The sequence below is a fragment of the Epinephelus moara genome, chromosome 3 (assembly GCF_006386435.1).
Source record: "Epinephelus moara isolate mb chromosome 3, YSFRI_EMoa_1.0, whole genome shotgun sequence".
NCBI classification, from domain to species: domain Eukaryota; kingdom Metazoa; phylum Chordata; class Actinopteri; order Perciformes; family Serranidae; genus Epinephelus; species Epinephelus moara.
The window spans coordinates 32,228,846-32,240,778 of record NC_065508.1 but is presented as its reverse complement, the minus strand read 5'-3'; the positions used below and the strand labels follow the sequence as shown (position 1 = coordinate 32,240,778).

At 41.1% G+C, this 11,933-nt stretch overlaps 1 protein-coding gene across 13 annotated transcripts in view; it reads left to right on the top strand.

Annotated features, from left to right (window-relative positions):
- The window catches only part of msi2b (musashi RNA-binding protein 2b), a 299,715-nt gene that overhangs the window by 267,368 nt on the left and 20,414 nt on the right, over positions 1 to 11,933 (top strand). For 7 of the 13 annotated variants that reach the window (XM_050034918.1, XM_050034929.1, XM_050034937.1 and 4 more), the window contains one exon: positions 2,528 to 2,647. The exons of 2 other annotated variants lie outside the window; for them this stretch is intronic. In XM_050034918.1, coding sequence (XP_049890875.1) covers positions 2,528 to 2,647 — 120 coding nt within the window. The remainder of the gene's footprint in view (positions 1 to 2,527; positions 2,648 to 11,933) is intronic. 4 more of the 13 variants (XM_050034942.1, XM_050034896.1, XM_050034947.1 and 1 more) reach the window with 1 other exon arrangement.

The following is an 11,933-nucleotide window of genomic DNA, read 5'->3' as shown; positions in this document are numbered from 1 at the left end:
CGGGGGGGGGGGGGGGGGGGGGGGGGGGGGGGGGGGGGGGGGGGGGGTGCCATTTCTTTCTCTTCTTCACCTGCCTGCCAGTCGCAACATGATGGCACCTCACACCCAACACACACATTCGTGGTCATATTGTGTCGACAGAGTTGTGAATTACCTTCTTCTCAGCCGGCTGATGAAAAGCTATGTGTTTTTCTCTTCGGCTGCGGCTCATCTGACCCTGCCCTGTCACCTCCTCCCCCTCCCTCCCTCTCATCAGTCCTTTGTGTGAGCCCCCTCTTCGTGGAATAGCAGTACAAGGCTGACTCGGAAAATAGGTCACCCGCTGGTGCTCCTCTCACCTCCACAGCATTCAAAAAAAAATAATCCTCTGTGGTGTCCTGTGCCATTTTGTCTAAACCACAGTCTCCAGAATATGGCCAAAACATAGGAGGAAACACACACATGCACACACACTCAGCTAAAAGAGAAATCAAGAAAGACTCCAATTGAGGGAATTTGGAGATCATTTTTTTGCTAGTGAGGAAAGCATTTCCTGTGGAGATAATTTTAGGAGGCTGATTAGGCATAGACGGTGTTGAGCCCAGAGTGAGGAATCTCATCACCACTACTAATGACATGCCATTCCTGTGCTGAGAGAGGAGCCCGGGCCCTGGGCATGGACTAGCCTCTGTCAGCCACCTCTAGCTACTGTGTTCATTAAGGCCAACAATGTAATTACAATTCACAGATACTGCGTTGGCTTAATTACAGACTGATTATTAGGCTGATATTTGTTGGAATAATCAGAGCCTAAAGAAGTGGATTTATATTTGCATGGTATTAAGGCCTTTCAGTTATTAGTGTATCATAAACTGACAATTTGGACAGATTTATGCTTTTAAAGCTTCTCAAATTTCAGCATTGGAGTACTCTAAATATTTACATAAGTAGAAACAAGCACAAGAGACTTGTTCAGTCTTCACATAAGCTAACAAATTGAGGTCTCTTCTGAATGACAAATCATTCAACAGATGTCTCCATCTGATTGTGGGGAATATTTTTCCACTGTATATCTTCTACCTGAAGAGCCTAACAAAGAAAAAGGGGGAATACTTTGCCTCTTGTATTACAGTCGATGATTCTGATTCCACTAAAACTCACAGTAATTGGGAGCACTCCCGAACAAAATGCAGGGACGGTCCCCAGAGGTAGGGCTATTATGCCCATGTCTATGCAGCTCAGAAGTGGCTGTAATCTTTCATCCAAAGCATGTGACATAAACTCCCCCCAGAGCCAAATGCTTTCACTAATATAATCAGGGACTTAGTGAATTGCTTAAGTCAGTTTACTCACAGTTTTATAGATGAATAACAGTTTGCTATCAGACAGAAATTTGCAAAGGAAAATTTATAGGATATTAATTTACATCTTAGTAAATATTCAATACGATCACTTGAATATTTTAAAGTTACTGTTAAAGACGTTTTGAAGCCCCAGTGTGTAAGATTTAGGGGGATTTAGTGGCATCTAGAGGTGAGGATTGCAAATTGCACCCAGCTGAAACTTCTCCCGCCTAGAATTCTTTCAGTGTTTATTGTTCAGGAGGTTTTTACCTACAGAAGTCTCTTCCTCTTTAAAAGAAACACACCTGGTGATTCAAACCAGTAAAATAACTGATCAAAGCAGTTTCATGTTATAAATCAGTGTTTCTCCTGCGCTGTTTGGCACGTAGCACACAGGCTGCCAGCCAAGCATCTGCTAATGTATGCTCACCTTTTTTGTCTGATAACTTAAGATCCAGACATTTGCTAGGTTTTTACCAGGATCTGTGTTATTCGCAACGGACCAGGTGATGTAAACCAGTAAAAACGGCAAATAAAGCAGTTTAACATTCAACAATCTTTGTTTTTCTGCTTGTCACAGAGGGGCTGCTAACTATAGTTGCCAGCATGCAAATTGCCCTATCTAGAGCTAGTGTTTGGTTTGTCCATTCTGGGCTAGTATAGAAACATGGAGGTGCAATATGACCATCTCTGTGAACAAGAGCCCACTCCCTATGTAGATATAAACGGCTCAGTCTAGGGAACAAAAACACAGTGATTCTTATTTTCAGCTGATAATACATTAAAGAAAACAAGCATTTCTGCCAATATATCTCCCTAAATCCTACACACTAGACCTTTAAATCATAAAATCACAAATGTCTTTGTTCTGTGCAGTCTGCTATAATTTGATATTTGCCTCATGATGATCATGACAAGTACACTGGGGACATAGTTTATTTAAATTCTAATGTGATATCCGGTGAGTTGCTCATGGCTATCTTTCTGTGTATGGATCAGTGGGTCTGCAGGGTTTTGAATATCACAGTGGGTTCAGTAAGAGTCTGCTGATAGATGTCTCCCTGACATGAGCCCCCGTCTCTGACAGCTATAGTTTTATCCTGTAGCTCAGTGCTGGTATCAACATTCTCCTGTAGCTCTGGGACGTACTCATCCATGTGCAGGAAGTGATGCGTGTGTGTATGTATGTGTGTGTGTGCCTGCAGGCTTCCCAGCGACAGCGTACGGACCGGTGGCAGCAGCGGCAGTAGCAGCAGCGCGTGGCTCAGGTAGGGGGGCCCGTGGAAGAGGCGGCTACTTGGCGTACCCACAGAGCACAGGGCCAGGTAAACGCTCTGTCCATGTTCTGTGTGGCTGCTGCTCTCTCCAACTTCTCCTGCTCTGCTTCTCCCCATAGACATAGTCCCCTGAGCCCCCTTGCACACACTCCAACCAGTTTAGACTGACAGCACTGTACACACATACAGTAGAGATTATATCCAAGATCCCTATATATATATATATATATATATATATATATATATACATGCTTCATACACTGTAAAAACAGTTGCTCTGATCAGACTCAAAAACAGAGGCAATATTTTCCAAGTTAAGTGAACTATCAGGGAAAACTCAATGATATACAGTAACTGTAACACTAAAAATTTGTAGAGCTTATGTAGAAAAAACTAAGATTGATTGATTGATTGATTGATTGATTTCATTCAAAAATTTAAAAGAATTGCCATGAAAATTGAGTTGCACCAACTATATAAAACATTTTCAACTCTGTTTGTGTTTTGTATAAAATCTACACTAAATAATTAGTTAAAGGTATACTATACAGGAATTGACAGTTGTTTGTAAACAATATTGCCAGTGAAAGTGAAAGCCAACCCAGGTTTCACTCTTTTTTTGGAACAAGGTTTGTCCCCTAGGTGTCGCGTTTTGTGTCCACGAATTTTGTAGCTTCCTCTTGGATGTGTGTTGGCACATATTGACCTGTGTCAGAAACATTTCAACCTCTGCGTAATAAGAAGAAAATAATAAAATACAGGCAGAGGGCAGAGTCTCCGCAGATGAATATACCATCACATACTTGTGGGTCAGAAGTGATGATTGAGAGGGATTACTCCTGTATGAGTCTATACATTGTTTTTTAGAAAAAACCTTGCATAGTATACCTTTAATATTAACACAATTCACATTTTAATAAATAAAATTGAAGAACAAACATCATTTATATGTAATAATCAAGTGCATTAAATAATTCGTGTTAGTATCACCAACTTTCTGTATCTCAGCAACAGAGTATATTTAAACTTAAACATGTAAACTAGCTTTAAAAAAAAAAAAAGGTAAAACAGTGACACTTTCAATAGCCCCTTTTCCACCGCAGGAACTTTTCTCATTTACCCGGGCTTTTGAAAAGCCTCGACGCGTTGCCACTGAAATTACCCGGGGAAAAAACTTTCTTTCAACCCCAAACTTTTCCTGAAAAAAGTACCGAGTAGGGGGGTAGGACTTTTCAGATTACCCGGAATTCTTCTACACTCGTTACTGTAAGTGACATTAACCCTTAGAGAGTAAGAAGCCGATAATTTATCAATACATGTGTTCAGCAAGCGTCAACATGTAAACATGTAGACAGCGATATTCAGTATGCTCCGTCCACAGTCTCTCATCCACCATCACTAACGTTATGTCTTACACAAGGACAGCATGCTAGTTCAGCTGATAGCGAACTGTTACTAATAAGCTCAAATGACAGCTGTCTGTATGTAGACTAACTTAGCTTGACACTTAAAATACTTTTTTAACTTAGCTGCTGGCACAGACACACAGCCCCTCCTCTCCCCACACCGACATGTAACCAGCCACGCTGGCAGAGCCAAATACAGGGCACACGCCAAATCATCTATGTCATCACGCTAATTTGAATAAATTTTCCGGAACTTTGAGGTGCAGTGGAAACTCAAACCACACAGATTACCAGGAATTATTTTACCCAGGTAAATAAATTCCTGGTAATAAAAGTTCCTGGAAATGTTGGTGGGAAAAAAAGTTCCCTCCACAAAAATTGCAGCTTGACCCTGCAGTGTGTTAAATATCAGTTTCCAAAATACCTACCCTCTAAGCCATTTAGCTGGAAAAAAAAGTGAATTTAAAAACCTTCACAGCTCCCACACAACACTCGTTCTGGAACATACTTAACTAATCTGTATGCGCAGTTCACAACACTGACACATGTACTGAGTGTCTCAAGAAAGTTTCCAGCAATCACAGTTTCCAAAATGACAAACCACTAAAAAGACACAGACTGTTTTAAAGTGCAGCTTAACATCTCATTTATGAACACAGTCCATTAAACCATGAACTTCAAAAAAATTCCCCACAACATTAAAAGCAAAACTTGAAGCTCCACACTACACCCCCATACTGCAACACTCAGAATGAACATACATATTTGAGTAAACAAGATTCACAGCCATTATGTAACATAATGTAAGCCAAGCTGCTGTACGTGCAGGTTGGTTGTACCCTCACTGTTTCAAGTCTCTCAAAGAGTCTTTGAAACACTTCAGAAGTCTGAAAAGTTTGGATGGATAGTTCAGACTGAGGCTGTATGTCAGGCAGGGGAGAGAGCAGAATGCAGAAAGCACCAGTCACATTATCAAGACCAGGCGATGATGCTGCTCATTCAGCAGCTGCTGTCTGCTGTTCCTTATGAGACACAATAATAGACCACAGTTATTATAACTATACTCTGGCACATTTGTTGATAAATTCAAGATATGTTAGGTGATTTAATTAAGATAATGCTTCATTCCTTTAGTCTCTCTGGAGTAAAGCATCGTCTGATCAGCTACAGGCTGAAATGTTCCAACAGTGTCAGTGAAGAGAAAGTTTTATTTGTAATCATTTTGTTAACAACAAACTGTATGATATATGATTTAACCCTGTCAGAACTTTCACACTTACACTTCAGATGAATTGGGGCCATTTACTCACTATGCTAACCCACTGCTCCCCCTTGGAGTTTGATCTGTACCCATTTAGCTGTGACATAAATGTAGATGCAAAGAGAACAGCTCTGCATTTTCCAAAGTCGTTGTTGAAAGACACTTGTTGGTTACTCTGACATACAGGAGGATGCAGACCAAACAAAAGAGGCACCATCCAATATGATAAGACAGAGTACTCCTACTAAAGTCAGAGAGGGACTGAATCAACTCTACAGTGTGTAACCTGTATTGCAAAAATAAGAGAAAATATCTAAGAAAAAACCCCTACTTGAAACGAAAGCACTTGAGTGTGTTTTCTTAGAACTCAAACCTTTTTCAATTTTCACAAAATTTCCCCCAAAATAACCCTTCGATTCCTGTGGTCCACACACACAAACACACTCACTGCAACTGAAATGAAATATATTGCACTTTAACCAAAAATCAAACAATGCCGGCCTGAGTCTTGACTCCAGTGACTTGGAGGCTAATGGTCTACAAGTAATGCCCGCTTCACCTGATAATTCAAAATAAAACACACATGCAACATAGTTCATATCCACAGGTCCACTTGGAGCATGAGCAAGGGAAAGAGGGAGAACACAGACAGACTGATGAACTAAAAGCTGCGAGTAGATTTCAGGCTGAACGCTGCAACAGTCCAACACGGTGCTCTGGCTGGCAGCGATAGTTCAGAATGAAGCTGTGGTAGGCAAGAGACATCTCCTCCTCACACGGTCCATAGACAGTTTCCTTTACCTTGAACACAAACGCCCTTCACCTCTTTTATCAATCAGTCATTAAAAAGATATGGTCACACATATTATGCCATTTAGTTTATGAGTGAGATACAATCTAAAAGTAGGTCACAGCGGTTTCTGTAAATAATTTTTCAAAAATGTTTGAAAACTAGGCAATACATTTACACTCTGTCTAAACATTTGACAAGAGAAATATATTCTATGGTATGTTACCTAGTTACCGTGAAAACTCAAGTATCTCAGGGATTAAGTACAAAGATGGATTGTCCCTTAAAATAGCAGTAAGTGAGTAGAAGGCGAGCAAGTAGTGAGTAGCCAGTAGAAGTCAACCACCTGACAATACAGTCAGTCATGTTTTTCTTCCTTTCTCTCTCTCTTCTTTACTTTTTCATGTACCTTTCTATCTATCTGGTACGACCTGACCATTTCAGAGTCAAAGCGCCTTGAACCTTGGTGACTTTACCAATGATCGTTTGCCATGTGGTTGCTCAGTCAGTGCCTCAGACATTTACTTCCAAAACAACCGCTCCATTAAAGCATAACCCAATGGCCAGAAAAGATGTTGGCATTGTGCATATCTGCAAACCACGGATATGTTACATTTGCATGTTATTACCTAGCAGATTTGTTGAAACTTGTTTCTACAGTGCTGAGGTTTATGTGTGAGTAGCTTTAGGCACAACAAGCACTTGGTTTTGGTTTTGGCTTAAAATACCCAGTTTGGGGGGCACTATCTCGACAGGAAATGCAGCGATGTCTTAGTTAAAAAGCAACCGTTTTTCCCTGAAATGAAGCAGGAAACACAGCCATGACTCGCTAGATCACAACCGGTTTTGTTGATTGTTGGTCTCGAACAGTGGTCGGCAGCTTGGCAGGCGTCTCACCTTCATGTCACACCATCCACCATCCCCTCCACAGCCACTTCAGAAGCGTTGATACGATACATATGAAATGTACAAATGGAAGTGTTAGTAGTTTGCAGAAAAATACGGTGCCAACATTTTCCTCTGGTGACTGGGCTGTTACAGCATAATTACAGCAAACACCTTATTCACATACAGACGAATATCTCCCAAGAGATTTGTTCCAAAAACAAGATGCAAGCGTCTTTCTGTCTTAAACACAGGCATTGATTGTCTTGTTGGTTTCAATTTAGACATCCTGCTTTTTCCACCCTTACAACTGTAGATCATTCAATAGCTGTCAATAATAGCTCCCCTGGCTGAACACACAGCCTCCAGGCTTTAGGGGAGAGTGTCTTCCCTAATCAGACATACTATTAGAAGCTTGTTGGTAAAAATCTGTTTTAATTGTAACTTAGATGTTGTCTGGTGTGTGCAGTAGATAGAAAGCTAGTAGACAGTTGTTAATATCATGTGCTGTGATACCTGAAGTAACACAGGCAGCTACATACAAGCGGCTGCGGTGAATGCATATACCTACACGTGCACACACATACAGACACATTCCCCCACCTGTCCTCATTTGCACTAAATTCAAATCAGCAGAGGAAACACTGGAAGCCAATCAGGTGCTCTTTCTTTCACATTGGGGCTATTTGATTTTTGCATTTTCAAAACAAACAATTTGCCCAACAATTGCAATGAACATCACTAAGAAGCAGGAATGTTGATTTGGGGTTAGCAGCAGCCAGGAAGCAAGAGACGTGATGGCAACCATTATGTACAGTTTAATTCTGACAGCTGCAAATGGAAGGGAGACAAGTAAATGACTATGAACAGGGGGTAAGGGGAGGGGGGAGGGTGAGAGTGGTAACAGTGACATCATGGGCCTGTTTTAGAGTGCTTAAACAGTCAACAGCAAAACATCGCTCAGTGAAATCTCCCTGCTCCCTCAGTGTATGGCAGAACCTGTCTGCAAATCAGGACGATTATCAAAATAACAGCAAGAAAATGTGGAATATGAATGTGATTAAAATATCTGTAGTTTGTTACCTAAATCAGCTGTGTCTGTGCATATCGTCACTATTTATTAACTGTTCTGTTCTTTAGAGAAGAGCTTCCCTAGCGCATCTTGATGATATAATAAGTGCAATCCTTCATTCTGTGGTTTGTGACTTTTTGACAGAGTGAGAAATGATTTATTGATGATTTGTTAAGTGTTTGTGATGATGCTAATACCATACTACTACATGGATTAATACAATCAGCGCTCTTGTCTCTCTATGCAGACACAGACAGAACAGAGGGCACAGATTGTTTAAGCTTGACCTTCCTCCCTGTGTATCGTCTGGGGATGTTGCTGCATCTCCGTCCTATCTTACGATTTAATTTGCAGCACCCTCAGCCCAAAATCAGCCCAGGAATTGCAATCCTAGTGGTTTATTTTTTATTTTTATACTAAATTTTCTAATTTTGTGCAGACGAGGGTTTTTGTTGTTAAAAAAAAGCCTTATGTGTGATGTAAGTGTGGATTCTTTGTGCTTTGACTCCACCTACAGTTCCCATAGAGCACCACATATTATATACTGTGTCTGCTTTGACCCAGCAGGTGGGATGCATGGGTGGTGGGGTGTCCCTTAAAGTGGCATTCAGGAGTTAAATATATATATATATATATATATATATATATATATATATATATATATAAACCTTGTTAAACATCCCTTACTAAATCCCAAGTAAAACTGTGTTTATACCATAATTATTATACAGATACATTTTCTGTACAAGAAGCCTTTTTAGTGCAGATATTGCCTCTGCCGGGCTGTGAGGCTTGTTTGTCAGTGATACACACAGAGAGTGTTGTGAGACATTTTCCGTCCCTGACAGAGGGCACTTTCACCCTACTCCCAAAGCTCAACAGACAAAATGACAGCATGCTGACTTCCCTCTCTATGACAGACCACTGCTGATGACAAGGTGTATTTTGGACTTCTCACTGTGGCCTGCCACTTGCAGCAAACTATACCCCAGACGCAGCTGTAGTTGTGTACCATAACAAGAAAAGTTACTGAAGATGTGGACTCTGCAACATCTTTCAAACTTTGCAAAGATGCTATATATCATACATTTGTGTTTAAATTTTCTTTAAGGTACCAGAAAACATCTTATTGGTTAATTTTAGCAAATTTCCACTTCTCTTGTGGTCAATTACAGAAGTTCTCTTGTAGATTAATATTTTGATACTAACAAGAGCTTGTCATACTTTTCTTACCAACAAATACAGTAGTTTAATTCCCGTAAAATACAATGTAAGTTTTGAGTTTTCCATTTTAACACCAGAAAACGTACCAGCTATCACAGTTGAAACGCTGAGCTGTGGTTGTAACAGGCCAGGCAATATGTTTTATTTAGTAAAAGCTGAATCTGAGGTGGTGTCAGTCCAGCTACTTTTTGAAGCGGTGTGTTTTCAGTCTGTATTTGAAGATGGCGAGGTATTTTGCTGCCCTGATCTCTACCACCAGGAGCATGTTGCACCACTAAAGAGCAAAAAACAAGGACTAGCCCTTGACGCGTGTTTGTGAGGACGTTTGAGAGACTCTGGCTCCAGGCGAGAAGCAGATCAGAGAGATCTGGCTACTGCACAGAGTTTACCATCGCCTGCAGGTAGAGGGCTGCTGGCCCATACATGGCTTTATGAGCTGGTATCACGGATTTGAACCTGATTTGAACTACCAGGGGGTGCCACTGATGGATGCAAAGGGCAGTCGCTTTATATCAGTTGGAGAGGCTGAACATCTGCATAGTAAAGCAGCGAGGAGGAAATTGCTAATTTGGAGATGACTAATGCATGCGCCAGCACCTGGGCTGCATTTTGGACAAGTATAATCCACCTCTGCTGTTGATATGAAGGATGAACCTGCATAAATGTGCCTCTGTTGCCGTTTTAAATGAGTGTCAGGTAGTTGATACATGAACATAACTCTAATATTATACATTTACATCAACAACAACAGCACTTTCTTTATTCATTGTTTAAAAGAAGGCTAGTTATCATTCGGTTCTCTTCATTTTAAATTAGACGTATTTGAAATCTCCTGTGCTATAGGATTGTCAGATAAAAACAGAGAAAAATGCAAGTGATGCAGATGGTTCTGACAGTCCAGGGAACTTCACAGGTCCCAGTCTACTCTGGTTGAGTGTTTTCCTGAGTCCCTCTGAGCTTTCTGCAAAGCTCAAATGTCAGTCTCAGATCTCGGCTCTACCTGCAGTGTACACAAAGCCCCATTCAGCTGCTTTTAGAGGTCTGGGTACTTGCTATGTACAGTATGTCTGACTTGACTCAGGTGTTCAAAACTGAAATAGAGGTGGCTGTGGGCAGAAATTAGATTGCAGAGGTGTCTGCCAGTTTTATTGGGACTCAGGATGGTGTTCACATTTTTAAAAGTCCATTCCTCTCGAGTTAGTTGCTCTGCTTTGTTCCTTTCTCTCTTTTGCTCATCTCACTTCTTCTCCCACCTCTTTTTTCTTTGCCAACGAAAAGAAGGAAACTCATGTGACAGACATTTCCAAATTAAGATCACTATCAATTTCCTCCCAACAAGCTCTGTGATCTTCAGCAGTGCCTGAGAGGAGACCGGGATTGGCTGTGTGCACTGGTCTTAATCAATCTGGCTCTTGGTGAGCTCAGGTCCATTTGTCCCAGATGCTAATCTGTCGAGCTCAGCTCCGAGGCCAGAGGCGCTTTACATGTATTTGGTGCAAAATAACATGAGCAGGCATGCCAAGCCCATCCTGCTTGGGTTTTTGTCTGAGGCCCAGGGAAAGATGTGACACATCGGGGAGGGCAAAGTGTCCCTTTGCGCCTCCGCCACGAAGCAGTGGCTCTCACAGCTGTGGGTAGCAGATGCTCCGAGGTTACAGGCACAGGCCTTTAGGGACATCACCACTCTGCCCTCCAGGGGCTGCACACGTAACACACTCTCCAAAGAAAACTTACTGGAGGGAGTCGAGCATTTTGTAGTCGTGTAGATGCAGTAATGAAATACAGTATGTGCTGTATCCGTCCTAATCAGGACAGGAATATCTCTTTCATTTGCACATTTATTTTGAAGGGACATTTTTGCAAACATTAAAACTTTTGTTTTTATTTTTGTAACATGCAGAGGAAAATTGCATACATTTTTTTGAGTAATGCATGACAGCATTTTATACAGCTTTATGAGATTAATGCCACCAAATGAAATTTTGTAAGAAATTTAAGACAGTTACACCATAAATTAATCCAGAAAAGGCAGGATTGGGTGCCTGAAAAATTCAACAGAATGCAGGAAATTAAGTGTTTGATGCTCAGAATTCTCTGATGGAGGACCTCCTACACCCCTCCCCCCCCCAATTTTGAAAAAAAAAAAACCTACACTCTTTCTATTAGAGTTAGCCATTATCACTCTCAGATTTCAGACATAGTAAGTCTTAGATTTAGACCACATAAGCCTGACCAGACATGTTTGGAAAAAATGTGTTCAGCCAAAAGGCCATGCCTGTCAGCTCTGAGCCTGCTCACGATAGGATAATCTGTGCCGACTGTCGATAACTGAGTGCCCTTTTTCAGTCCCAACTAGGCCAGAGCCCACACAGGTTGAAATCTGCAATGAAATCATTTGCAAATAAGTGTGCACTGATTTACTAAACTGTTGCACACTGTTATACCCACAATCCAGTGCTCACATTTCCTCTTCCTGTGTAACTTTCCACAGTCGTTCCCCACCCGTAGTTGAAGGTAAATATAAATCAGTAGCTCTGTTGAGTTTGTCCATTACTGGAAAGAAGAGCAAGAAAAGGGAAAAGCAGGCATAAAATGAAAAGTTAAAAAAAACAACAGAGGCCTGAGTATGGGTGAGTAAATGCAAGAAGAAATCATCTGTTAAAATTAATTAGCCAAGCTTCTCTGAACACAAAATG